Source organism: Hippoglossus stenolepis, chromosome 10 (assembly GCF_022539355.2).
Source record: "Hippoglossus stenolepis isolate QCI-W04-F060 chromosome 10, HSTE1.2, whole genome shotgun sequence".
In the NCBI taxonomy this organism is placed as follows: domain Eukaryota; kingdom Metazoa; phylum Chordata; class Actinopteri; order Pleuronectiformes; family Pleuronectidae; genus Hippoglossus; species Hippoglossus stenolepis.
This window is the reverse complement of record NC_061492.1, coordinates 7,096,725-7,124,038: the sequence shown is the minus strand read 5'-3', so window position 1 is coordinate 7,124,038 and position 27,314 is coordinate 7,096,725. Positions and strand designations below refer to the sequence as shown.

Below are 27,314 nucleotides of genomic sequence, written 5' to 3'. Positions count from 1 at the left end.
AAGTGACTATATATTAATACTGGTTATTATTTTAACAGTATTTACTGGATTGTACGCTTGAAATCCCCATTATAGTGTCCCCGCGGCGGATGAATCCACGCGGCGAGTCATGACATCAGACAGCTGGAATGCCGCTCAGTGTGAACGGGACAGCTGCTGTCCGCCGATCTGTCTGTTTACCTTTTACATCGACTGACAGCTGGAACGGCGTTATTTTATATTTATTCACAAGTTTCCCTTCGTATCTGTTTGCAAAGTGTCCCCACATGTAATCCTAAATTTTGTGGTAATAACGTTTGTGTGTGTGTGTGTAAAGTTGCAGGTTGTGTAATTACCCGTTTGTAAAGTCGTTTTTGTTTTAATAATCACATGCAAGCATACAGGAATCAGAAGAATAGAAAATTTATTGCAACTGTAAAGACACTTTCTGGTGACAGTCTGCTACATGTCAGAGGTCAAGTGAAACCATGCTGGAATACAATTAGAAGTTTATTCATAATAAAAATGAAGCTGCAACATGCTGAAGACTTAAAGGTTCAGTGTGTAGAATTTAGTGACATCTAGTGGTGAAGTTGCATGTTGCAGCTGGAAAAAAAATCCCTCATCCTCCCCTTCCAAACATGAAAGAGAACCTTTGGTAGCCTTCTGTTGTCTTAAAAACTCAGAAGGTATTTAGTTTGTCCCGGTTGGGCTACTGTAAAAAACATGGCGGCCTCCGTAAAGAGGACCCATTCCCGATGTAAATAATACGTTTATAAATATAAAGGGCCCATTGTAAGGTAACGAAAACAACAATTACAATTGTACAATTTAGATGAAAAACAGTAGTTAAAACAAGGATTATTTTAAATTCGATTTCTGCCTATTGATCCCTTTCACCTAATTCTTACACACTGGATCTTTAACACTGCAAACCACTCAAACTAAAGGATGCCACTAATTCATCCAGTTAATTCCACACATCTGACGTCAGTGTAGTGCTACAGGCTATCACACATCACGCTAGTTTCACGGAGCAATAATTTTGAAAATGCTACAGCATTACTTTGGAAATGAATTGGACCTCTATCCCAAATTAGATTATAATGGTGCTGATTTTATTGCAGAACTTTGGTTTGCTTACGTGAATATTTCAGAAAAGCAGAAAAACTAAATACGACGCCTCTTGGTCTGGGCTTTGAAAACTCAACCAGTGTAAAAATCACATGTACAAAACTATTCTCTCAGGAAAATCAAATATTACATTTATCTCATCTGGTAATAAAAACATTAAAGAACTTTCAATCCCTGAACACAGCAAAAACTCAGAACTCATCATCGCTGACAGAAGCTACCGTATTTTCGTGTTGCTCATTGGCAGCGTCAGGGTCATGAGAGTTTGTGTTGCTGGACACGTGAAGCGACTCGGACAAACGTCTTCCCAGATCTTCGAGCTCTTTCGATTGTCCATCATCGTGACTGACCTCAGCTTGGTCTTGATGAAATTCTTCATCGCTGGTTATAGTGGTTTTCTCATGGTTTTCATTGCTGATTTCTTCATTTGTTGCAGTCGTGTCTGGTTGATTGTGTTGGACGTCCTCTTCACTGACACCTGAAACATTCTCAGAGCCAGTGCACTTTTCCTTATCATCCTCCTTGTCCGTTTCATTTGTTTTTGTTGGTGAAGCAGTCCTCTCAGGAGAACGTAACGTTGCAGACACCGATAAGGCATCAGTGTAATCAAGTGAATCACTGATTTTGATCAGTGACGCATAGGGGAGCATGTCGCTGTCTTTGGTCTTCACTTGTTTCCTCCCTGATTCCAAATAGGGCAGGAGTGAGTCGAGCAGACCATTCTCCTTCTTTTCAAGCTCTGCAGTGGAGGTGGATGTGTTGGCTGGCTCTTCAAAGTCTTTACGCAGCACTACCAGAAGGTGGCGCATTTTACCCTAAAACAAACAATACATTCAGAGTTATGAGAAGAAATTCAAGAGCCCTCATTTTTCCCCTGCCTAAGTTCCATACTCACCTCATCAAGCTGATGGCGATTCATTTCAATATGGTGCATTGTCACCCGATCTAGGACCCTGGCAGAGGACATAGACACTTACACCACAGTAATGACTCAGGAGGTTGTAATAAGCACAAGTCAGGATTTAATTTACTCAGTTTTGTGGCAACAGACCTGTCGGAGATATGCCCCCTGGACAAGATGTCCTCTGTTACAGCAGAAATAAACTCGAGGTACATTAGTTCTTCTTCTCTGTTGAAGAACAAATGAGAATAATTATTATATAGAGAATAAAACATTATTCATTATTATTATTATTAACATTATTATAAAATAGAGAACTTACTCTGCAGATATTTTCTTCATCAGTGGAGATTTCACACACTCCTGTGAGAACCTAGAAGATGAGCGTTAAATTCTTTAGAATCTTTATGCAGGAAAAACACAAGGCACAACATTACAGATTAAACACAACATAGTATTTCAACTTCAGTTTTACCTGGATGAGGAGTTGAATAAATAACGCTCTCTGCTCTTGTTTAGTTGACTCTGTTGTCTTGATTCTGACAGATATGTGCCATTGAACTCATCCTCAGACCACTCATGGTCTGTAGTAAATCCCTGTAAAACCAAAAGGAACGAGAAATGAGAAGTCAATATTGTCGAGGTTTTCACATGATCAAATGCATATTTTAGCTTGTGTGGCTGTACTTTAAATTCAGCTTAATATTTACCACTATTGCTGATGTTGAGCATATAAAAATGTATATGAATATTCATATCTAATGCTTAAAATTACCTGAGATGGCTCATCAAAGTCCTGAGTGTATTCCTTGGTTTTTGTGCTGCAAAGAAGACACAGAAGTGAAGATATTTCAAGACACACATGCTACATACGCTGGATGCTTTATTTCTATCTATTAACATTTGAGACCCACTGAAAGGTTTGTTAAATACCTTCTGTGATTCGTCTCCTGTCGCATCAACTTGGAGCTGGTGCTGTCCTGAGTGATCTTCCTTCGTGGTGCTCTGTAGTAGCGATATTTTTCCAGGTATGAACTCTTCTCTGACTTCAGGGTCTTGGGGGTGAAAGGTTTTTCCTGGGTAAAGTGCTGTGAGTGTTTCTGGAGTATATCTCCACTGTATGTCTTCTGGATAGGGTCCTGGAAAGTCTTGTAGCAACTCTGACCTCCTGAAGCGGCCAGTGAACATGCCGAGTGCTTTCTGTGCAAAGCCGACTCCGGGCTGTGGAACTTAAACTCTGATGCTGAGCGAGTGTGATGAGAAAGGTCCCGTTTACATGATTGATAAACAATCTCCTTGGCATGAAAGGAGGTGTTGAACCTCGGACTGGACACCATGGAACTCCTCGAGCAGAGGTACGGGTTGTCATCATACTGCACGGATAATGTACTCTAAAAATCAATAAATCAGATATAGTACGTTCTGAAAAAGTTTGAATGACAAATAAAGTTGACATTATAATTACATTAAACAATGAGAAAACACAACGGTGAGTGTGTCTTGATGTCTCACCTGGGACGAGGAGGAGGAGGCTCTGCTATTCCTCTGTGAGAGAGAATGGGCTGACTGAGGACGGCCCCCTTTCCCCAAGCGATCCTGCCTGATCTGGTCATTGTCTGTAAACAGGTATGACATGAATAAGTACAGAGAAGAGTTTACTCAGCGCTGTCTAACTATCACTGGCAGCAAATCAGTCTTTTACAATTTCATGTGTGTTATAATCCAACACTGTACATACATGCACTGATATTCAATACACACACATATGGATTATTATGTGATAAATATCTACATTGGTCTCACATCCCCTTAATCTTCCTTCTGATTTACTTCATTTCCAGGAATGACTCTGCATAACCCCACGAGAACTAGCAAGGACTTGCTGCAATTAACTGTGAGGTGTGTGAGGGTCAGTAGAGCAAGTATGATAGTGCAGTAACAACAACAGAGGATGACTGCAGCCATTAGAGCTGAGGATACGTTGCATCCTGTACTCAAATGTGATGACTGGCTGCATTATGTTATTGCTTATTGAGGCTTCTGTCAGCACAGCCTGCTCCAAGATGAACCTCTTCTCGAACTACTGCACAATCAATGGCAAAGCATTTAAACTAATAACTGTGCAACTGTTCACCATTGTGTTCAGGCTAAAATGAGAACTATTATACCTCAAATACAGACAAGAAATTGAACACACTCTAAAAAAGTGTTTTGAACTGAATTAATCAATTAGCATTTCATTCTTGGGTACTTACATTTTACACTAAATGTTATGCTTTTGGGAACTGAGGCATCAACGGCAGCTGTGGAAGAAGAAGAAAAAACAAATCAAAATGTAAGATTATAACATCATTTTACAATTCCAACAATAGATTATTATGTTTGTTGTGCAACAGAGATGCATGTTTTAACCACCTCAGGATATATACATATGCATGTAGGGGCTGAATTTGTTTGGTTCACTGAATGTCACTATAAGAATCTTAATGTATTTCTGCCTCACCTTTAGCTGAGTAAACCTTTTTGTAATGAGACACCATGTGGTCCCTGACGATGGACTGTGTCATCTTGCTGGAGGAGCGCGGGCAAAAAGCTAAAAGCACAAGAGAGAGAGGACAACATACAATAGACTGTTAAAAGGAGGTCTCATCTTACTCACTTTTATTTCTCATGGTAATATCAGCTGATGTGAATACTTACGGCTACTTTTCACACTCTGCCCTCTCACACCAGAGCGGCTCCCCAGGCCAGATGAGACACTCCCTAAAATAAAAATAGAGGATTATGGACATGTTGACAGTTTATCAATGACGGATTTAATAAAATAACAAAGTATTAATCATTTAATAAGCTAAGATAATTAGAAGATCCACTATTTCTGCATACTATGTCATCATGGTCAGAAAACGTTAAACGCTCTACTGAGCAGCTCTAGTGATGGGAATGTGTCATTATTTAAAAATAGTATTAGAATTTTATACAAGAGATTTTTTACTAATATTGTTACATTAATACTGCATTGCTCAAAAGGGGGAATATATTATTTAAATGGTGCTTATACATTCCTGTTGTATCTCCAATATGTTGTTATGTATTATTATTAGTAGTAGTAGTAGTAGTATTTGCAAAGAATAAATGAATTATTTTCGAAATAAACATCAGCTTTAGTGTTGTCAGTGTTACCTTTATTTAGGTTTTTCAGATGTTGGTATAGTTACACTGATAAAGAGTAAGACGCCTCTACAAAAGCTAACAACATGAAACTATTAAGTGTTATTTTGATATAAACTAACATTAGCAGTAAGCTGGAGCCTCGTATTGAGTTTAGAGAACAAGCAGTTTAAGTAAAGAGATGATCCTTGTCTGGTCCAGACAACCAGAGGACACATTAGTGTCTCAGTCAGTGTGAGTTTATCTTTACTTTGCTGCCCAAGCACCATTCGGATCTGCTTACATCTGCTGATTAGTTAGCCTGTTAGCTGGCTAATGCTAACAGCATTCACCAACCTGTTCTCGACTCCATTGCAAAGTTGCACTCAGCGAATCCCATTTTCCTCGTGAATATTCCGGGACAGAGACGGTTCCTCTCGTGTACATCCACAAACAACAGTGTATTTAACCGTAAACATGTTTAACGCTGTGATTTAATCATGTAGCGTCGTGCTAGCGAGCTAATACTGGCTCCTAAGCAGATGAGGGCAGAAGGGGCAAGCTCAAATCGTGGCAGCGGCAGATCTTAGAGGCACTTCCGGTGTCAACAGAGACTGATGTGTAAAGACAGCTGCCTTTGTTGCCACACTGTTTTGAGGCAGCTGCCTTTGTGTTGGAGGCAGTTGTCACTGTCTGAGAGCAACTAAAGCTGTTTGTGATTTATTCAGTGAGATATATACTGGTTTATGAAAGTGTATTGGGTAGTTTGATAGCTCTCGGGGGGGTTGGACTCAAAATGAATCCAGAAAAGCTCCAGATCTATCAGATCCATATGCATGATCTTGGTGTCTATGGATGGGTAAGAACTCTGTGCCCGAGTAAACTGTGGTAAATCAAAGAAAAAATGTACATTGTTATCCTTGCCTTTTACTTCTACAGAAGATGGTGAATAGCTCCATGATAGCGTTGATGCACAGAGATGCCACTGCTCATGTAGCAATGTATTGACTACAACTGTACCAAAGTAGATGGAAATACCTCAAAGGAACAACGTTTTTTAGTAAATGTCGGACCAGACACACTCTCCATTTACATGTATGTTCTCTCTAGGCTGAATAATTGTATTCAGTTTACTTTCCAATTGCATATAAACCATTTACAGTTTTATTTACTATCATAAGTTGACTTTGGCCCAAATGTTTTCCATACGACGGGATCTCATAGGAATTTTCCAAGGACTCTTAGTTAAATACACTAACATCCATAAGAACGTGTAAAATAGACGTATTGTTTAACTTCAACTTCAACTTCAAAATATTTTGTATGACAAAGTTTTATTCTCATGTCTTCAATATTTAGATATATTCAGTTTACTGACAATGACTCCGTGGACAGCAATATTGATACAGGCTGGCATATCCTGTTGAAAGTATGTGAAATGTACTGATATTGAAGCAAACTGTTATTTATACTTTCCTGGCTAACCAGTAATTTCAGGTACATCTCCACCAAGGTTATCAAGTTCAACTTGAAAAATAAAAATAAAATGTTGCTTTTGATGACAGATAGTCATTGAAATGTGTAAATAGTCGCCTTTTATTTTCTTATGTTTGATTAATGTTTCAGTTCAATGAGACAAAACACAGGCTGCCATTAACAGCATTTAAGCAGAATCGGTACAAATATAACAAAGAAATCACATATATCAACGAGCATGTTTCACAACACAAGCGGAGAAATACAGATCGATTATTCTTGGTTCTCAGAACAGTAACACGCTGTTAAACATTCATAAACTACGTATAAATCTCAAGGGATAAGTCACAACCAGCGGTGGTTGCCCTCAAAGTGGCAACTGCCCCCAAACAGCTGTGGCAACTGACAGCTGCCTTTACAAATCAGTGGCAGTTTCTATTGCCACCGGAAGTGCCCGTACGATTTCAACTTGATGTCTCTCGGAGGAAATGTTCCCGAGAGCTAATCCAGCAGGAAGTAGACCACTCGGCAACTTCTGGTTGTCCCGTTCTGTTTTATCGTCCGGCTGTGAAAGTAGTTCAAAGTGCAAATGTTCCGCTGCTGCAGAAAGGATGATAACTTACAACAACATATTTAAACTAGGGCTACGTTGTAGCACTAACGGGCCCGAGCACAAAAATAAATAAATAAATAAAATTGTCTCCGTCCGTCCGTCCCAAAAAAAATGTATACGGACAGACAGACGGGGACAGACAGACAGACGGACGAAAAAAGAAAAAAAAAACTAGGGCTACGTTGTAGCACTAACGGGCCGAGCACAGGCATTTTGAAGCCTGTTGCGGTTAGTGGAGAGAGCGATCAATAGGGCCTCCCATCGTTCGGTGCTCGGGCCCTAATTAGTTGCTTTTAATTGATAAGTGGTTTTATATCATTATAGACAGTAAGATAGATGAAATATTGCTGCCAATTCAGATGTAAAGTAAACCCTCTATAATTACGATAATTGCTCCTATATATATGTTGATATGTATGTATATATGTGCTTTTTTCAAAGTAATAGATCGTGTGTGTGTGTTTTTGTGTTATAGATTCTGTCAGTACATTTCCATAGATATGTTCCCTGCACTAATAGTTTGTTTTAATGGTGTAGTTCATTTGTGCATCGCTCCAGAGAACGAAGTTGCCCTGTGAACTTCAGGAAGCCATAATGAAATGGGAGAAGTTAAAGCCTCCGGAGCCAGATGATCCCATGTGCTGCTGCGAGTGTGATATCTACCAGTACAGATGCTGCTGTGACAGTGAAGATCTGGACGAGGCCTTTAACAGGTTAGAAGAAGTATGACCTTTAATGAGACACAAAAGGGTCACAAGGTGATTTACAGACATCAAATACAATTTAGATGCAATTCTCAATATCATATTTTAGCCATAATTGTTCCAAAAGCTAAAAAAAGTACTTGTTAGAATAAAACCATGTAAATAACCATGCATGGTGATTATGACAGATGAGTGACAGCATCAGTTGCAGCAGGTCAGTTTACAGCACCACAGGAAACATTGCACATGGGAGATTTTTTGTGAACAAGCTCAGCTAAAATATCCTTTGGGATAATGGGGGTCACATATCTCTGACTCGGTTATTTTGGGCATCAAGGACTCAAAGGTTTTGGAATCCCGGCTTTAGTACAATAAACTTCAGGCCGAGTGAAGGAATGTCCCAGGGCCCCAGATCCTTCTGAGACTTCATGACTTGCAATGTATTTAATCATAAATTCATTTCATTTTATCCATTTATTTATCTTTTTACAGTTTATTTAAAACCAAACACGTGTGACATCACACCAAAGCACAATATTAAAATTACAGGGTCTGACCCTTCTAATAAGAAAACAACATGTGATTTTTCCTCATATCATCTTATTAGTTTGATCAATGAAAGTGTATTAGCATCATTCCTAATTAAGTTTTTTTATTTTCAAGTGTTTGTAACTCTGCCTGAATGTGTGCGCTGCAGGTGGCTGAGACACAAACCCCCTCACAGCGGATGTCACTCTCCTGTTCTCGGGGCCCTGATTGACAACCTGGAGATCTCCATGATCCCGGCCCTGGTGCTGCTGCCTCTGCTGCTCCGGGCCGCAGCGCTGCACTACCTGCTGGGCATCATCATCCTGACAGCTCTGCCCAGCCTGGTCCTCTGGTACTACTACGCCACGCACCGCAAGAGGAGACGCACCCTCTTCTTCCTCACTCTGGCGCTGTTCTCTCTGGCCTACATGTATTACCTCTTCATCACAGAGATTCTACCGCGTGGGGACGTCAGCCATCTGCAGCTGTGCACTGTGACTGCTGGGATGATCCTCACCATCGGATCTCTCATTCACACCAAGAGAGGCCCAGGGTTTCACACCACCTCCTATCACAGCCAGAGTGAGGAGGTTAACAAGGACTCTACACATCTTAATGGATCCATCCAATCAGCGGCCTCCTCCTCCTCTCCTCCTGCCCTGACAGAAAAGGGCACTAAAAAGTAACTAAAAGTACGAAAGTAACTACAAAGTAACTGAAAGTACAAAAGTAACTAAAAGTACAAAAGTAACTAAAAAGTAACTAAAAGTACAAAAGTAACTAAAAAGTACCTAAAAGTACGAACGTAACTAAAAAGTAACTAAAAGTACGAAAGTAACTAAAAAGTAACTGAAAGTACAAAAGTAACTAAAAGTACAAAAGTAACTAAAAAGTAACTAAAAGTACATAAGCAACTAAAAAGTAACTAAAAGTACGAAAGTAACTAAAAAGTAACTAAAAGTACGAAAGTAACTACAAAGTAACTCAAAGTACAAAAGCAACTCTAAAGTAACTAAAAGTACGAAAGTAACTAAAAAGTAACTGAAAGTACAAAAGTAACTAAAAGTACAAAAGTAACTAAAAAGTAACTAAAAGTACAAAAGTAACTAAAAAGTAACGTAAAGTACCGTAACGTAACGTGAAGTAACTTAAAGTTACGTAAAGTAACTAAAAGTAACTAAAAGTAACTAAAAGTAACTAAAAAGTAACTAAAAGTACAAAAGTAACTAAAAGTACGAAAGTAACTAAAAAGTAACTGAAAGTACAAAAGTAACTAAAAAGTAACTAAAAGTACAAAAGTACCTAAAAAGTAACGTAAAGTAACATAAAGTAACGTAAAGTAACGTTACGTAAAGTAACTAAAACTTACGTAAAGTAACGTAACGTAACGTAACGTAGCGTAAAGTCACGTAACGTCACGTCACGTCATGTCACGTCACGTCACGTAACGTAAAGTCACGTCACGTCACGTCACGTCACGTCACGTCACGTGCAACGTAACGTAAAGCCGAACGTAACTAAAAGTAAGAACGTAACTAAAAGTACGATAACTAAAAGTAACTAAAAGTACGAAAGTAACTAAAAAGTAACTAAAAGTACGAAAGTAACTAAAAAGTAACTAAAAGTACAAAAGTAACTACAAAGAGTAGAATAGAGCTGTTCAGGCTTGGTCTCTGATCATGAGACATCAGTTTGGCGGTGATAGGACAATGCACACTGGACTTATGACAACATCATCTCCTTTGGCGAAGGATGACCCTTCGCCGCACCTCAGTGTTCACACGGTTTGAGGAAATGTCACAATTCTGACCATGATCCAATGACTTGACTGAGCTCTTTTGAGCTGTATATTGTAAAGCAGCCAGGAGCAGTTCATCAAAGTAAAAACATGTCACTTCCTGCAGCCAGCAGGTGGCGCTGTGATTTTAAGTCAAGATTTCTGTGTAGATGTCACCAGGCCGGGACCTTTGTCTTACATGTCTAGTTTGGAACTCGATTGGAACAAATATGTCAGAGATACAGAACCTCATGTTTTGATGGCGTGTAATCAAACTTTGATGCCACGCCACGGTCACACCGTGTGACGCAAAATCGATCTTTGAGGTAGTTTTCATCTCCATCTTGCTGTGATGACACGCATCTCCATATGAAGTTGATCTGATGAAAGCCCTACGTCAAAGTAAAAATGTGGAAAATGGCCCATATGGCCACTAAAGTCAAAATGGCGGGCTTCCTGTTGCTTTTATCCTATTGCACCTCTGACCTTTTTTGTTTGTCTGGTCATGATACACCTGGGCTACGATTTTTATGAGATCGGTGAAAGCTAACTGAGGGGCTTTTCCTTAGATGGTGCTGTTGAGCCATTTTTCCAAGCCCATTTCAAATTACTCCAGAATGCAATTACTTTTTGGGGTTTTGAATTCCCTGCAAACTTTGGTAACAATTTGAGCATGTCTAGGCCCCGAAAAAGCCCCAAAAGGGAAATACAAATCCTTCGAAATACAATAGGGCCTCCCAGTGCTCGGGCCCTAATAATAGTAAAAATCCTTACAATTTCAATAGGGCCTCCCACCGTTCAACCAACATTTATTAAAAAATGTGTATATTGTAGTGTAAACTCTTCTTCATTCTCGGAGTCAGAGTCAGAATCTCTCAGTGTTTTCACGAGGGCTCGTCCAACATGTCCCTGAGAAACAATGTCTGAATTCAGTCTTTGCTCTGTTTTTTCATGATTCCTGCTCAAGTCTACATTGATTATTAGAAGAGTGAATATGACAAAACATATCAAGACATGGGCAGAGATCAGGTCCATGGGAGATCATGCAGTGGCCATGCAGTCTTAAGAAGGTCGGCAAACTACTTATATTTATTTAATTATGGAATAAACTTAAAAAATATTTAAGTTTTACATTTTCTTTACTGTCCATTGTCTATTTTAACCTTACTCAGTAAATTGGTTTCCGCTCCTGAAGATTCTCTAAAGCCTCCATCTCCATCTTGGAATCGTGCGGTTCTCCAACATCTGGCAGAAGATGGAATCTATTTAGCCGTTGTCATCTTGTTGCAGCATGCAGTCGTAATCAAGGCGTCTGCAAACTGCAATCAGGCATGATCAGAAGAAACAACTCGTGGTTTTTATGTAATTTTAATCATAATTTTAAAGCTATTGATTTCATGGGAATGGCCCCAAACTTCAAACACTCTTGTAACCGTGTCAACAAACAAATACATTTTGATCTCGACCACAATCTTTCCCTTTTTGTGCCTAAACCAACCAATCCCTGACTGCTCCACCAGCTTAGCTGCATGTTTGTTGGTGACAAAAGTCCTGTTTGCTGTTACATCAATGTTAAAATTGTGTCAAACCAAATCCCCCTCAAATTACACCTTGAAATATTTCATGGGGGGAGTAAAACGTTTCCTGTATCGACCTCTGTTCTAATGCTGTTGCCTGCCGTTTCCCCCATGAGACAGTGGAGGAGATCAGGACCAACATGATGGAGGAATTGTCCCTCAGGGGTTACGTGACTTGCCAGTGACGTATGGTCTCTGACATTGTCGGTGTGTAAACACAGACACACACACACACACACACACACACACACACACACACACACACACACACACACACACACACACACACACACACACACTTACACACTGCTTAAGGGTTATTCCAATGAAAGGAAATTGGATCCTGATTGCAGATTGATGTCAGTGTGGGTTAACCGGAGGTCTGATTTCTTTATTGAACAGAGGTGACACAAGAAGATGGACAGAAAAGGTTAGCAGTGAAACAGAGAAGGGAAATATCTGCATTTATATCAGCCCCCCTCCTCACGATGTTACATTTCAAGATTAGATTGTTTCTTATTCTGATTCACTGTTCACTGTGTGTGGTGTTTTCTGTTTTCTGACACATCAAAATGACTCATCGGTGAGTCATATACATGTGTCACTCAAATGCTCGGTTTGCACAACAGAGAGATTTAATGAAAAGACCAGTTTTTCTGATTTCAAACTTGATTAAAACTCGATTTTTTTTCCTATGGCTCAACTGAAATAGATCGGAAGCGAGAACAAAAGATGTGAGGGGAAGGGTTTTTACATCAAACACCTATACTTTGTCAAATATGTTTTATCAAATGTTAACCCACCTCTAACCAGCCTTCCGGTTAAACACACAAAGGTGCTGAGTGGTGTCACCCATGTCAGAGTCCCCATGAATATTTCAGAGGCCGGCTGATGAGGAGCAGCTATAAAGAGGGGGATCTCTGTCCAGGAGACGCTCCAGACCCTCCACCTGCTGAAGACAAGGACCCTTCCTCCTCCTCCTCTTCTTCATCCCGCCTGTGTTTCAGCACCATGGTCAGCACACGAGCTCTCCTCCTCGCGGTCACCTGCTGCTGTGCGTACCTGTGGCTCGCTCGTGCAGAGGGAGACTCTTCACTGGAGACGCGCTCGTTGGATTTCTCGCCGAAAAGACAACAGGAGAAAGACCTGGTGAGAGATGTGTGACATGTTTTCAGCTGGATTCATGAAACATTACATTGTTCAGAAAAGTGACACTCTTACAACTTATTCTATAGAACAGGTATTGAAGATCTATACCCAACATGTCTGAGCTATTCAGGTTCACACCGTGTTGCGTTTTAAAAGCATGATTTCTTTTACAAAAATACTTTATCCCTGTGCAGATTGATGCGTTGCAAGAAGTGCTGGAGAAGCTGAGGAGCAAGGAGATGCCCTCTGAGAAAAAGCTTGGCTGGTTGCCTTCGGTAAGTAAACACATTTTCAGCTCTGTGAATCTGTTGCACTAACTTCTTTGGATTATTGGTGTTTCTTAGTAACATTGTATATAATATAAATAATAATTTTGGAGAGGACAAAGGATTTGTTCAGTCTGCAATTTGGAAACTTTGAAATCTTTGTATCTGGGTAAATTACTTTTAGATCGAGTTATGCAAATAAGACTTTGGAAACACCTTCATTTTCGTCATTATCTAGAAAATAACTCCATAACCCATATCTGCAATTTACTGAATCAATGTTGTTTTTGTCTTCCCAGTGTGATGCAGGGGAGCCATGCGCCGTGCGTAAAGGCGCGCGTATTGGTACCATGTGCAGCTGTCCCCGGGGGACTTCCTGCAACTTCTATGTTCTTAAATGTTTGTGAAAGAAGAACCCAAGAAAACAAGAGATGGCGGGAGAGAGCCCGGGGGTTTGAGGTCAAAACAAGAAGGTGTCCCCTCCTTATTGTGAGATATGGCTGCAACTGTTGTTATTCTTCTTGTGATGATAATAAAAAAAAAATTAGTTGTAGTACTGCATGTCATTAATAAAGGACGTTTTTCTTTTATAAACCTTGCCCCATATTATTTTAGGTAGGTTCAATGTTCTGTGTTTGTCTTTGTGTTTTCTCAGAGTTTGTGATCGTAGGCTGGGGAAGTTATTTGTGTAGGATTAAGGCATCTTGTGAATGTGTCTGTTTGAATGTGGCATTTGTCACAAATCAGTGTTTTGGTCATATTTTTAGGTCGTTGTTCTGTATGTTGATAAATTTGGTCTCTGGAAACATTTTTCACAATAAAGCCAATAAATAAACTCTTTGGATTCAATGATGTGTCTGTGTACAAGAGGGATAAACTTTACAAATGTGTAGTATTATGAAGATGTAGTAATTAAAAAATATATATTATTGCATGACCATCACTTGTTGGTCATTTGATTATAACGGTCACTCTGCGCCACTTAAAAGGAAAACAATAAAACAATAAAAACGATATCGATCCCCTTTTTCCGTGCGTCATCAATAATTCAGCCTCTTCCTTCACATTCCCTAATGCACGGCTGCATTCCAACACATCAGCTGTCATCTCCCTGTAATAATAAAAGGCGCTTGCAGGGTGTTTTTTTTTTCCCCCTATTCAATGACATCACATCCCAACGCAAGTTTCCAACATGGCGTCCAGCCGGGTGCTGGAGAGGGAGGTCCGGGAGGAGCCGAGACGCGCAGCCTGCACCGCAAACCTCGACTTCTGCCCGCACAAATACTCCGTGCTCATCATCGTCGGACGCACCGCTCACCTCGGACACACACAGGCGCACATCAGCAGGGAGATCCAGCGAGGTACGTGCATTTCAAACCACCCTCTTATAGCCACTGTGCGTAATGTTTAATGGAGGAAAACAAATCCGATGCAGACCTCTCATCGGCGAGGGTGTGACACTGACCCCGTTGCAGTGTTTATATGTGATTTTATCCACCCCACTGACCGAGGATGCGTCATCTGGAGATGCTCCACCATCAGCATCACCTCCTCCTCCTCCTCCTCGCTGCTGCTGCTGCTCCCTGTGGACGCGTTATAATTAAAAGCAGCCTGCAGGAGCTGCTTTCGCATCACTTATCGTTTTATGGAGAAGCTTTGAGGGAAATGTTGCAGGGCGGATGTTCAGTCAACACATATCCACTTGTGAACGACGTGCCATTAAGAGACTGTGGGTACAGAGGCGGAAAGGCATGACGCTGTAATAATGCGTTATAATCTGTGAGTCTCATAGATGTATGAGGATGTTTAATGATGCCACATTTGAGCTCATAATCTATGCGAAAAGGCTTTGATAATAGAAAACTGAAACTGAAACGTAATGATTGATGTGAGAGAGAAATCGAGAAATCGAGATATTTATCATTCCCACTGGTCCCAACACTAAACCATGCAAACCACTCACCACCAGTATATCATCAACTTTTAATGAGCTCAGACAAACAGCCATGTTTTCATCTCTTTCACTGTCTCTTTTGTGGATAATCTAATGCAGCTTTTATTCATTTTAAAGTGCTGAGTTCTTCAGATAATCTGTAAAATTAATAATCATTTGGAGATGTTGCTGTTTTTCATTGTCATGATTTTCTGTCTTATCGTGTCCGTTGTTTTTGCAAAGATGGCTGATGTTGGCTGCGGGAAACATATATGAACCTGTATTTGAACCAAATAGAATATTTTATTTCTATCACACGTCAAAACACAATGTAGGAATAGGACAAGAAAATGGTCAAACATGGTTAATATTGTGGTTTTTAGCATATAAATCCTGTGTACAAATGCCTAATGTCTCTCACATCTGCAGGTATCCGGTCCTGGGACATTGACTTAAAATCCTGTAACCTGAACCTCCATCTCCAAGAGTTCCTGTCCCATCACACGGCTTCATTCAAGGGTGCAGGTAAGAAACTGCGTGTGATCCCTCCACCCATAAACTCTCCGACCTCACAGAAAGAACCGTCTCTGTGGTAACCCGCCAGCTCGGCGGGTCAGAGGGGTCGACAGCGGAGGAAGGAAGGAAAGTGGAGGAGCAGTTGGATGATTGTTTGACATGGGTGGGCCCTGTGGACAGAAAACAATAGTGTCCAAGCTGTGCCAGCTCTCCCTCTCCTCCCTCTCTCTCTCTCTCTCTCTCTCTCTCTCTCTCTCTCTCTCTCTCTCTCTCTCTGTTAGTATGCAGAGTCAAGGACGAGCAGGGAAAACAGTGGAAAGGCCGACAGGCAGTCGTGTTACAGCTCAGCTGTGAAGTATTGGTGACAAACACAGACAGGAACAGACATATTTTTCATTAGGGAGGAAAGAACAGCAGCCGGGAAGCGTGTCTGTTCTGTATCTGGTAAATAAAACTGAATTTTCTTCTGATAAGGTGAAGTGCTAACATGTGATTTTGTCAGGGTTTTGTAACATTGACAGAGAAATAGATGAGATTTAGGATGGATGATATATTCCCTGTAGTTTCATTTCTGGCTGAGAGTTAGATCTCTACTGTCTGTGCTGCCTACTGTCTGTGCTGCCATTTTTTTTTAACTGTGTCCTCCTGTTAAGCTGGATGTAGCTTCACATTCAGTGTACAAACATTAGACTGTTATTGGGCGCTTAAGTCTTCCTCAAGCCGTGAGCCACAGTTTCACAAGATCAAACTTGCAAAGCATAAAAAATGTGAAGAATGTAATTCACTGCAATAGAAAGTGATGTATTTTGCTTCTCTCTTTTGTTTCTAACTTGAGTTAAAGAAACCTTTGTTCGTATTTAGGTCATTATTTTCCAGTTGGCTGTGTTCGCCTCTTTGCCTCGTTCGTTCATCCACTTCCCCTCAGACTGGATCCTCACTGCTGACTGAGTAAAGTTGTCATCTCGTCCGCAGACACCCCCTCTGACTCAGCTCTTCCACTTTTCTTCCTTCCTCTTTGTGTTTTACCCAACTTCACTTTCTCTCTGACCTCTTTGAGCTGGTTCCCTGTGACTCCCTCAGCAGAGACTCGGTCCCTCGCTCGTCTGTCCCTCTCTCTCCATCTGTTGTTGTTTTTCTCTGCCCCCTCAGGACAGAAGTGTCTGCGCCACGGCACCAAAGCGTTGGACACTCAGGTGCTGATCAGTCCGTCTCAGGAGCAGGTTCATTCAGAGGTGAGAGGACAAATTCTACAGAGCTACATCGAGCTCATGGGAGATAGTTTACCAGGTTAAAAGCAAAATGATACAGCTGTGCAATTATTTAGATTTTGACAATTTAAAATGGATAAAAATGAGGAAAATGAATGCATTTTTCCAATTTGAAACCTGAAACAAAGGAGGGAACATGACTTTATTGGTGTTTTTAATAATCATTTTCCTTTTACTTTCTATTTTATCGTGATGTTAATATGATTACAAATAGTGTCATGCAGCTATACTGAAATATTGTCATATGATTTACTGTAATTGATGAGTCACAACTAACAACTATTTTTAAACAACTACATTTTCATTGTTTATTTTGTGCGACTTTAAGCATCAAACCTCAAAGATATCAAATCTACGAAGAGAGAAAGCAGAAAATACTCACATCTAAGGCTGTGCAGTGAAAATATAAAACAACACAACTCCCCTTCTCTCTCGCCTGCTCAGGTGTTTGCTCTGCTGTCGAGGGATTCGGCTCAGAAGCTCTTGATCCTGTGTGGACAGAGCGTGGAGGACAGCGGAGACCTGCTGTTTCACAGAGGACTGTTTTCACCAAACCAGCTGAAACAAATACTGACAGAGCAGGTGACACCCCCACCCCCATTTGTATTTATCTGCATCAAACTGTTGTATGTTATATAATGTTGCTTATATTATTGATCAATACAAATTTAGTTTTATTTTAACGCTGCAAGTACAAGACAAATTAATTATTTGCTGCTTATTTTCTCTTGATTTGTTTCATGAAAATAAAGGAAAAAATCCCTGCATTATCGGTACTGCTTCTACTTTGAGGAGCAATGGTAGCAAGAATCCAATCCAGTGCTTAAAGAGGGGATGTAGCTCAGTTGTAGAGCGCGTGCTTCGCATGTATGAGGTCCTGGGTTCAATCCCCAGCATCTCCACACTTGGTTCTTTACCTCATTTTCCCCTGAAGATCAATGAAGTATTTCTGATGATCTTGTTTGACCAGCAGCCCAAACTCACGTTGCATTTACATTGATCTTAAAGACAGAAAAACAAATCACATTCTGAGGAGATGCAACCAAGAAATATATGAGAGTTGACTAAAATTATTGGAACAATTAAGTAGATATAAAGTCAAAATATACACAATGTTAACATTTGTCAAGCAACTTATTCCCCCATACACCAGTAAGTCTCATGCTGATGTATTTAAAAGAATCTGATAATATATCAGCTGATATTCATCTTTTCTCTTTTCTCACAAAAACACATCACATGTGAAAATATAACATTCAAATTTTTCAAATTGGGTTTTTAAAGAATCAAAATACTGAAGATATCTTCTGACCAGGAGGCAAACATATCTTTTTGTTTTGTTAGCATTTTCTTTCTTACGAACACAATATCCCAATATGAATCTTCAGATAATAAGATAACATAGTGAATAATATTCACCCCGGCAATGTGGACTAAAAATTACAATTGACTGTTGTCTCTGTGTGTTCAGTTTCTCGATGAAGAGAGCTCTGCCTCCTCCTCCTCTAAGCTCAGCCTGACCCTCAGCTGTCCCAACATCGGCGAGTGGAGGAATACTCTCTTGGGGAACCAGCCTCAGCAGCGTCCGTTCATGCTCCACATCAATCCCCCAGAGGTGCTGCCTGCCATGGAGGCCCTGGGGGACTTCACCTCCCTCATCTCCGGCACCCTTTGCCCTCCGTCCACCTTCGACCTCCTGCCTCCTCCCATCACTGTTGGTTTCCTCAAGCTGTCCCGTCCCTGCTGCTACGTCTTTCCTGCCGGCCGAGGCGACTGTGCCTTCTTCGCCGTCAACGGCTTCACGGTGCTGTTGGACGGCGGTTCGGACACTCAGGCCTGCTTCTGGAAGCTGGTCCGCCACCTGGACCGCGTTGATGCCGTTTTGTTGACGCACATCGGGACAGAGAACCTGCCGGGGGTCAACGCCTTCCTGGAGAGGAAGGTGGCCGAGCTGGAGCTGATTTCGGATGTCAAAGGTCAGATGGTTATGTTGATCATGGTCCTGAAGGAAGACGATGTAATGAGGAGATCTTATCCTGTTTCATGTAAAATTTTCTAAATGTTTGTGTGTCTCTGTGCATCCTCATGTTGTTTTATTTCAGCAGAGGACTTGTCCAAGAGGCTGATCTCCCCAGAGCTTGGAGTCGTGTTCTTTAATGCCCCCAGCAGGCTGCAGGTGGAGCAACAGCCTTGTGAGTGAGAGGAACCCACTGCAGTACATTGTAGAAGTAAATAAGACATAACGTAACAGGGAATATGGGCTAAAAACCTTCTTGTTAATCAGATACATGTATAAAAATAATCATATACATTTGTATTAATACTTTTAATGTGCATGGAATATGTCTTTAATATTTTTTCTTTGAACTTTGAAATATAAATCAACCTCAGAATGTTTTTTCCGAGGATACCACATTTGCTTAGTCGCCATGGAGATAGATACCAAAGCATGTAAATTCAGGCCTCTTTTTCTGCAGTGCATTAATATATTTCTTTGCACGTTACTGCAAGGGTTCGTGTTAACCCTAACCTAGAAAATTAGATTCAATCGTGCTAATTTGCCCTAATATATGAATTAATGTTTTTAATATAGTGTAGCAACAAAAGTGGTTATTACTGTTTTTTAACTTGTAACAACCAGCTGCATCAAACTCTTCCACACCCTGTTGTTTTCTGTAAGGACCCCCTGTAGATTTCTAAATGTATGAAAACCCAAAGTTGCAAGTGACTACAGCTGACACTCTCCTCCTGTCAGGTGTGGACAATGTGTTGAAGAGCACGCAGCAGGCGGCCCTAACCTTACAGTTATTGAAGAAGTTAGACATCAGACCACAACCAATGTTTCGACCGCAGGGAGTCCCCATCGAGCCCCTGACCCTGTTCCAGAAGATGGGAGTGGGACAACTGGACTTGTACCTCCTCAGTCCTGTTAAAAACAGCCAGGAGTACCAGACATTCATGCAGAACTGGCCTGACTCGTCGTCAGCATCCAAATCTCAAGCTCTGCCTCTCCCAGCCCTGGCCTCGGTGTCCGCTCTGCTTGTGTGGCACCCAGCGTGCCCTCAAGAGAAGGTGGTGAGGATGCTGTTCCCCGGTGTTACGCCCCAGGCGAAGCTGCTGCAGGGGCTGGAGAAGCTGAAGGGCCTGGCCTTCCTCCGAAAACCAACTGTGACAACCGGGGACCTGGAGAGGCTGGGTGAAGACGGAAAGAACAAGAGGACGGACAGCCAGGATAGTGGCAAGTCACAAGGGAAGGATACAACATCAAAACATGTCAAAGAGGTGTTGGTGAAGGAAAAGGGAAAAGGTTTAAGAGATGCTGATAAAACAAAAATCAAAGAGGTGGGTGTAAAGCAAAAAGCAGCAACATCAGAGAAGAATATGTCAAAGAGAGGCAATAAAGACGAGTATGGCGTAACGAAGCATGATCAGGTGAAAAAGGAAAGTGTCCCTTCCAAACCAAAGAATGAAAATATAACTAAGCTCAAAAAGGAAGCAAAAAATGACTCTAAAACAGGGGCGAAGAAAACGAGAAAACCACCAGGAAAGGAGGCAAACGATGGCAAGAAGACACATGTAAACACTGAACTGCCGAACAACAACTCAACAAAGCCCAATGCTGGGACTGCGTCAGAAATCCCAGAGCCGGAGATCCCTTCTACTGAGCAGCAGAATCAAAAAGCGGTGTCAGAACCTGAAGAGAAACCCTACGGCTCCAAAACGTCTACCCCCGAGGACATGACCGCTGATTTTCTCAAGCTGCAGGAGGAAAGAGTGGATGAAGCAAAGCAGAGAAGCAGTGAGTCAGGAAATGAAAAGAGCCTGGGAGGTCTGAGCAAAGAGACGAGTAGGGAAGCTGAAGAAGAAGAAGCAGGTGGCACAGGGATAGTGGGAGGAGAGGGTGGTGATAATGAAGAGAAAGCTGGTGCAGACTTGCAGAGAGGTTCTGGAAATGCTGCCAAACCTGCAAAAGTTGTGGGATTTCCATCCCCCTTGAACAACCCGCCAAATAACGAACACGAAGGCCAGTTAGACCTAACGCCGACTGAGTACACTCTCCTAGACGGCGCTTTGAAACACAGCCCCCCCTCCCGATCCTCTCCAGAGAACCAGGCCCCCGTCAGCCTTGATGAGGAGACTGTGGAGCCGGCCTCCCCTGACTCACGGCCCAACAGCGCAGGCCACACTCCGTACTGTCTCTCCCCGGACGACGTGTGGTGCAACAGTGCCACTCTCAGCAAGTTACAGGCCCAGATGGGAAACTCAGAGTCCGGTGACGTCAACCTGCAGAGTGGATCGTCCAGACAAAGTGAGGGGCAGCCATCCCAGAACAAAAACCCTCCAGAGAGCCACGCAAACCCCAGGGAGAAGCATCTCAGTTTCCTGTCATTGGGGACTTTTAAAGACGGACCTTCAGACCCGTCTGCCTCTGTGGCCACCACCACCACCACCACCACCACCACACACTCCATGCCAGCAGAGGTGAGCTCACCTCAGTCCACAGAAGTAGATGAGTCACTGTCCATGTCGTTTGAGCAGGGACCAGGCTATGTGAGCCAGAGAGAGGGGGATGACAGCATTCATCACTCCCACTCCAACGGAGCCCATTTTGCCGGGATGTCTTTACCAATGAAGAAGCCGCCCAGATCTTTAGGTCAAGGTTCAGAGATGGGGCGACCTCCGGCTCCTGGCACGCTTCATTTTGAGTCTTCACCTCATGACGTGGATCTTTGTCTGGTTTCTCCTTGTGAGTTCAAGCATTTCAAACATCCTGACTCCAGCTCGGCCACCAGTGAACCGTCCAGAGGAGCCTTCTCGTCGCATCATTACGGCAACAACAACAACAACCCAAAGGACGCGTCACCCAGCGAATCAAACGCCCCCGTTTGTACAGAGGACTGCCCGTCCACCACGGCGGATGGAGCTCTGGACTCAGACGAGGACGAGTCGTGTAGTGAGCCGACAAACTCCCCACACGACCACTGCGCCAGTCAGGCTCTGCCCTGCGACCCTCCTCCTGCCGCGCTCAGGGACAGTCCGCCTCTGCCTCCACACCCTGACACCTCCATGCCTGTTCCCCAGTCTGACCCTGACGCCCACGGGAAGAGAGCGAAAGCCGGCGGCATGCGAGGGAAAAAGATGCCAGGGGTGAGTTTGTCTTATGAGCATTGAAGATAAGGATGTCTGTTTTAGGGCCGTGCATAAACGTATATATTTAGGCTGAATTTGTTATATTATAAACAGTTTTATTGTGGCCCTGAACCAGTCACCGTTCTATACAGACATTGGTGTGGCATGTGTGTGGAGTGAAATCTGAAACCGAGCCTTGTCTAGAGCTTTGCTGTTTTTTGTGTAACCAGGTTGTCGAGGGTCCCCACAGATCCGCCTCGGGGAAAAGCAGGACGGGAATCCAAAGTGGAGTCACCAAAGGGAGCGTGTCTTCCACTCGTACGCCTTCGTCCAGCACCCGCTCAGCACCAGCAAAATCCTCCCCCAGTCCCGGTACAGGTGTTTTCTTTCTCCTCTCAAATAGTAGCTCTGCAGACTGAAGCGTGTCCACTGACTCCTCTCACGTCGTTTTCTACCCCAGGCTCTAAGGCTACCTCTGTCGGAGAAGCCAGCGTGTACGTGGACCTGGCGTACATCCCCTCTGGAGCCTCCTCGCCAACCGTCACCGTGGACTTCTTCAGGTGTGTCCGCTCCTCCTGCTACATCATCAGCGGCGACAGTCAGGAGAGGGAGGAGCTTATGAGGCAAACACTGGACGCTCTGCTGGATGGAAAGGCGTCCTGGTCTGACACCATACAGGTAGACACACACTTAAACAACTGGATTCACTCTGACTGTTAAGTATCCATGGTTTACTGCAGAAACTGGAGTCATGGAAAACTATATCATCTGACTAGGACATCGACAAACAGCTGAGGTTAAATGTGAGCCTTTTTCTGCGTATCTCCAGGTGACGGTGATCCCTACCTTTGAGTCCGTGCCGATGCAGGAGTGGTACCAGCACACCCAGGACAGACAGAAAGAGCTGGGCATCACCGTGCTGGGATCCAACAGCACTGTCGCCATGCAGGACGAGACCTTCCCCGCCTGCAAGATCGAGTTCTGAGGCTCGCTGCGAGGTGCAGAGGTGGAGGGTGAATATGAGCTAAGGGATGGAAATGTGTTTGTTAGGAGTCAAAAGAGTTTTGTAGAAATGGAGATAAGGGGGACATAAAGGAAATTGAAGGCTCTTTACTGCATGAAAACAATTGGTAAAATCCTCCCCATCCCCTCTGTGGGCTTCTTTTGCATTAAGAGCCCTTACTTCTCTTCGTCCATGGAGAACACATGTCCCTGTGGAGAGAACTGCATGATGTTATTGACCAATGACCCTGTGCCCAACAGGAGAGGAAACCACACTGACTGTAAGACGAGCTGCAAACATGCAGCTCCACAAAAGCTGAGGATGTATTAGTCAAAGTTATTAGCAAACACAAGGTTAGAGGCACTGTGTGATAGTTGTTTGAGTGACAGCAGCCTAAGATGTGTTTCTGGGCCCAGTTCAGTTCTACCAGTTCACCTGTGAGAAATTCAAAGGTTGTTTTTCTCCTATCTTCATTCAAGAGCCTGATGTTTCAGTTTGAAAGCAGGACGTATTGATTTCACATTCAGAATTTGTTAGACTTTTACTCAAAACCCTAGCGTACCCATAGCGCTCACGCCGCATCTGTGCACGTGTGAAACGTTTGCTCTCTGGTGGTATTTTAGTGCGAGCGTTGGGTTTTTAGTGAAAGCAACTTAAAATCTGAAAGTATAATCAATGTCCTGTTTTCAAATTGAAAGATCACGGTCTTGGATAAAAACAGGAGAAAAAAGTGTAAAAAAACAGCTCAAGATTTTCCCTAATGACAAGAGTGTGCAAACTTTGTGAAGATATTGCTTGCTTTGTATTTATTTTGATTCACTCAAATTCACAGCGTCCAGGTGTTTGTTGTGAGCAAACAGGTGAATTGTGCCGTGTGTCGTACCTGCTTTCAGAGGAATTGTGCCGCCGAGCAAACAAGACGTTGTTGTGTCCGCTGCCAGTGAGCGATCATCATCGCCCACTGAGCCTGAGATTAATGAACCTGAGTGGGCAAAGACAAATCTGTCAGCAGGGATTAGAATACTGGATTTAATTCAGCAGCATTACAAAAGTAATCTTATTAATTAATGGCTCCGTAATTGTAATCCATTACATGTGCTGATAAAAATGCTAACAAGGAATCAGACTACAGATGCTTTTGTAGAGTCATGTGCTGACTTTTTATCTTATATTCAGAAAATGTTAAAACTATTGACATGTAATGTATTTTAATCGTAAATGTGATGGACATGATCATAGTCGTCAATCAAGTATGTTGTCGACTAACTTGCACAGTGTAAAATCAAGGGTGAGTCGATCAAGTCAATGTAAATGAGAGATTTACAAGATGTTCTCTGTAAATCAAGAATGAATAAAACGAATGTTATATATAATATAATTGGAGGCAAAGTAATCCTGGACATTGAAAATTAAATAAATAAAAAGTATAAAGTATAAAACCTTCCCAATAAATTCTCACAAGTTTCCTGAAATACATTATGGAATTTGGTGCCACATTGCCTATTAATTACAATCCTAATTAACGTTAAATCTGTGTACAGGAAAGTATACGGGAGAGGGTTTTTTAGATAATAAATAAATGATAAATACATTTTTACTTGGGTTTAAATGATGGACTTCCTCAATGGAAATAAAAAGCAGCTTAAATGCTCTCACCTCACTAGTTTCCCTGTAATTCAGACCATATTTCACAGATTTAGACTCAGTGTATGTTAAATACAATCACAAGTGAGTAATTGGAAATATCTGATGTAATGTATTACATTTTAACCACGTGGATTTCCTTCTTCAATCCTCTCTGGACGTCACATGCTGAGATGTGTAAGATTCGCAGGTTAAAAGCTCTGTTGCTGTTTTACCTTTAAAACGTTGACGCCGGTGTAAATGAGACACACAGAGATTCTTCAATACCAAAGCACGAGAACAAAACGACACCACCGACCATTCTCCTCTTAGTGTGAATGCTGCACGAAAAAATAGCATTTTCAATACCTCTAAATTGTCCTCAAGATATTTTCTAATTATATAAATGCACTTTTAAACACACTTGTTTATCCGCGAGAAGAATGCAACTAGTTTCTATTTAGTGCAATCAATTTCTTATTTTATCACTTTCTCAAATAATGTGGATGGAATTACACTTTTCACACATGTTGTTCCGACTCAGATTCATCACAACTCTCACGATTCCCTCCAAACCTCACACACACACACACACACACACACACACACTGGCCACATTCACCGATTGACCGGGATCGCAGGGTCGAACCAGCTCTGTAACGGTTACTCGAACCCCAGAGTAGCCAAGTGAATTGTAACTGTCTGTACATGTATGTGTCCCGCATGTGCAAAAGTCGTGTATGTACCGTGTGTTGTTTCATTCATGATATTCATGAAGACAGAGAGCAAAGCACTGTGGGTAAGCAGAGGCAGAGGAGAGTGTTTTGGATTAAAACTTGATGGGATGAAGATTGAGAAGCTGTCACTTTGTACTTGTCTCTACAATGTCGAGATGTTGGGGGTTGGGGGAGTAATGTAATGAATAAAGAATGTGCATCACCATTTAAAAAGAAAAAGTCTGTTGAAAGTCACGTCAATGCAAATGCAGCCTCGTGGATATTGAATAAAATGATGAATGTGCAGCAGCTCAAAACTTGATTATTATTGTAATATTATACTGTTGAAGTTTCTGCTCAGGTCTGCAGTGCGTATCCTTTGAGGGGGGGGGGTGGAGCCAATCCCAGCCGACAGTGGGTGAGATGTGGTGTTGACCTTGGATGGTGCCACATGCTATCACACACGGGACAAGGGAAGAACATGCAAACTCCACACAGAAAGCCCTCTGCTGGCCTTCGGGGGCTGAACACTTTACCACCATGCCGCCCCATTCACATCCACTGTGGTTTTTTATTTTGCGTAAGTTCCAACAAACTATAACTGCAATTTATGGAGAGTAGTCGGTTTGCCAAAATAAACAACTGGGTAAAGCTAAATTGGCACTGGTAGACTGGCCATCTCCTCCTCGGCCCGACAGTCCCCTTAAATTCAGGCAAGCTGCACTAAACTGAACACTATCATTGACATACCTAAATATACCTGATCCATGAATTATCCCCAGGGAAATTTGTGAAAATGTAAATAAATAAATAACACCATGTTTAAGTACGTGAAAAAAAATTCCTGTATCCTCTCCTTTGTCCACATCTGTGCCAAAAGTTACTGACTTCTTTCTTGGCCCATGTCTCGTCCCTCCACCACGATTCATGGCTTCCTACTGAGAAACAAACCAAACAAACAAATGGAGAGTGGGTGAACACTTCACAAAAAATGATGGTGCTCACAGGACAACTAGAAAATAACAATCAAGACTGCAGAGCCTTATAAAGTCTTATTTAATGATGAGTGGAAAATCACCGTAAGCCACAAATACTCTCCACGTCGTAGGCAGATGTGTTTCCTCGTCAACGAGATAAGAGAAGATAAGAAGAGGATGCACCACAAGGTTAAAAAAAAAACAGCTCAAAAGAAGAAAGGTCAGGCTGCAGCTAATGATGAAATAACCACAAAAACAACATGATGGGGAGAGGAGTGTAGAGAACAAATGACCCAAGTCCACCACCTCATCTATCGTGGTGGTAATGGTTCTGTTACGGTTTGATCACACTGGCTCTTACCGTTGATTTATCTGCTGACGGAGACAACAGGATGAATTCAGAGGTTTACAGGAGCATTCTGTCAACCCACATTCACCAAAAAGCATCACAACTCACTGGATGACATGTCATCAATCTGCAGGACGGCAACTCTAAACGTCCCGTGAAGGGAACTCGAGACCTGTTCAGGCTGAACAGGTAGAAAACCCTCGACTGTCGCCTGATCTCATTTAGGACTGAGCTGCACGGCACCTGCTGCAGCAGAGAGGAGGAAGCAGGAGCTGGAGGAGGAAGCAGTGATGGCCTGAGAGAATGGATTTTATACAAAATTCTAAACATTTAGTTTGACCTGAACCTGTTTTATTTTGAACATCGTGTTTTAAAAAGGTCTCAAACTCCCACTCTCAGGAAATTCATCCAGGTAGGAGTTTACTTATCTACCTACCTACCTACCTACCTACCTACCTACCTACCTACCTACCTACCTACCTACCTACCTACCTACCTTCTTACCTTCCCTCAGTCGGCCACCAGATGTCAGTCACAGTCTCATA

General features: G+C 42.2%; 3 protein-coding genes and 1 non-coding gene across 6 annotated transcripts; 3 read left to right on the top strand and 1 right to left on the bottom strand.

Annotated features, from left to right (window-relative positions):
• Positions 1–386: 386 nt before the first annotated feature.
• On the bottom strand, positions 387–5,744 carry spata7 (spermatogenesis associated 7). 2 transcript variants are annotated; one of them, XM_035167261.2, is made up of 12 exons: positions 5,522–5,744; positions 4,715–4,777; positions 4,518–4,607; positions 4,270–4,317; positions 3,527–3,630; positions 2,948–3,387; positions 2,790–2,835; positions 2,490–2,611; positions 2,337–2,387; positions 2,165–2,242; positions 2,009–2,066; positions 387–1,928 (listed from the first exon to the last, which is right to left on the bottom strand). In XM_035167261.2, exons 1-12 carry the CDS (start codon positions 5,562–5,564, stop codon positions 1,305–1,307), a joined length of 1,767 nt encoding a protein of 588 aa, XP_035023152.1. In that variant the 5' UTR covers positions 5,565–5,744; the 3' UTR covers positions 387–1,304. The 2 variants fall into 2 exon arrangements, with proteins under 2 accessions (XP_035023152.1, XP_035023150.1); XM_035167259.2 differs by having other exon boundaries at positions 2,948–3,405; positions 5,522–5,743.
• A 7,043-nt stretch (positions 5,745–12,787) lies between these two features.
• LOC118116743 (cocaine- and amphetamine-regulated transcript protein-like) lies at positions 12,788–14,044 on the top strand. Its single transcript, XM_035168578.2, has 3 exons — positions 12,788–12,988; positions 13,183–13,263; positions 13,554–14,044. Exons 1-3 carry the CDS (start codon positions 12,851–12,853, stop codon positions 13,659–13,661), a joined length of 327 nt encoding a protein of 108 aa, XP_035024469.1. The 5' UTR covers positions 12,788–12,850; the 3' UTR covers positions 13,662–14,044.
• A 363-nt stretch (positions 14,045–14,407) lies between these two features.
• On the top strand, positions 14,408–25,760 carry LOC118116835 (microtubule-associated protein 1S). 2 transcript variants are annotated; one of them, XM_035168758.2, is made up of 10 exons: positions 14,408–14,615; positions 15,617–15,712; positions 16,853–16,935; positions 17,416–17,553; positions 18,443–18,947; positions 19,074–19,163; positions 19,727–22,119; positions 22,332–22,473; positions 22,562–22,779; positions 22,931–25,760. In XM_035168758.2, the coding sequence occupies exons 1-10, from the start codon at positions 14,447–14,449 to the stop codon at positions 23,084–23,086; spliced, it is 3,990 nt and encodes a 1,329-aa protein (XP_035024649.2). In that variant the 5' UTR covers positions 14,408–14,446; the 3' UTR covers positions 23,087–25,760. The 2 variants fall into 2 exon arrangements, with proteins under 2 accessions (XP_035024649.2, XP_035024650.2); XM_035168759.2 differs by having other exon boundaries at positions 14,409–14,615; positions 19,077–19,163.
• Positions 17,802–17,873, top strand: trnaa-cgc. Its single transcript has one exon. It is a non-coding gene; the product is annotated as a tRNA-Ala (tRNA).
• Positions 25,761–27,314: the final 1,554 nt, after the last annotated feature.

Bases quoted from the DNA above. Each gene is read 5' to 3' on its own strand.
- spata7 (XM_035167259.2), bottom strand. From the start codon at position 5,564: ATGGGATTCGCTGAGTGCAACTTTGCAATGGAGTCGAGAACAG. The intron at 2,612-2,789 runs GTAATTTTAAGC...TTGGTTTTACAG, and splicing joins ACTTTGATGAGCCATCTCAG to GGATTTACTACAGACCATGA. The intron at 2,243-2,336 runs GTAAGTTCTCTA...GTTCTTCAACAG, and splicing joins ATGAAGAAAATATCTGCAGA to AGAAGAAGAACTAATGTACC.
- LOC118116743 (XM_035168578.2), top strand. From the start codon at position 12,851: ATGGTCAGCACACGAGCTCTCCTCCTCGCGGTCACCTGCTGCTGTGCG. The intron at 12,989-13,182 runs GTGAGAGATGTG...ATCCCTGTGCAG, and splicing joins GACAACAGGAGAAAGACCTG to ATTGATGCGTTGCAAGAAGT. The intron at 13,264-13,553 runs GTAAGTAAACAC...TTGTCTTCCCAG, and splicing joins AGCTTGGCTGGTTGCCTTCG to TGTGATGCAGGGGAGCCATG.
- LOC118116835 (XM_035168758.2), top strand. From the start codon at position 14,447: ATGGCGTCCAGCCGGGTGCTGGAGAGGGAGGTCCGGGAGGAGCCGAGA. The intron at 22,120-22,331 runs GTGAGTTTGTCT...TTGTGTAACCAG, and splicing joins GAGGGAAAAAGATGCCAGGG to GTTGTCGAGGGTCCCCACAG. The intron at 22,780-22,930 runs GTAGACACACAC...GCGTATCTCCAG, and splicing joins CCTGGTCTGACACCATACAG to GTGACGGTGATCCCTACCTT.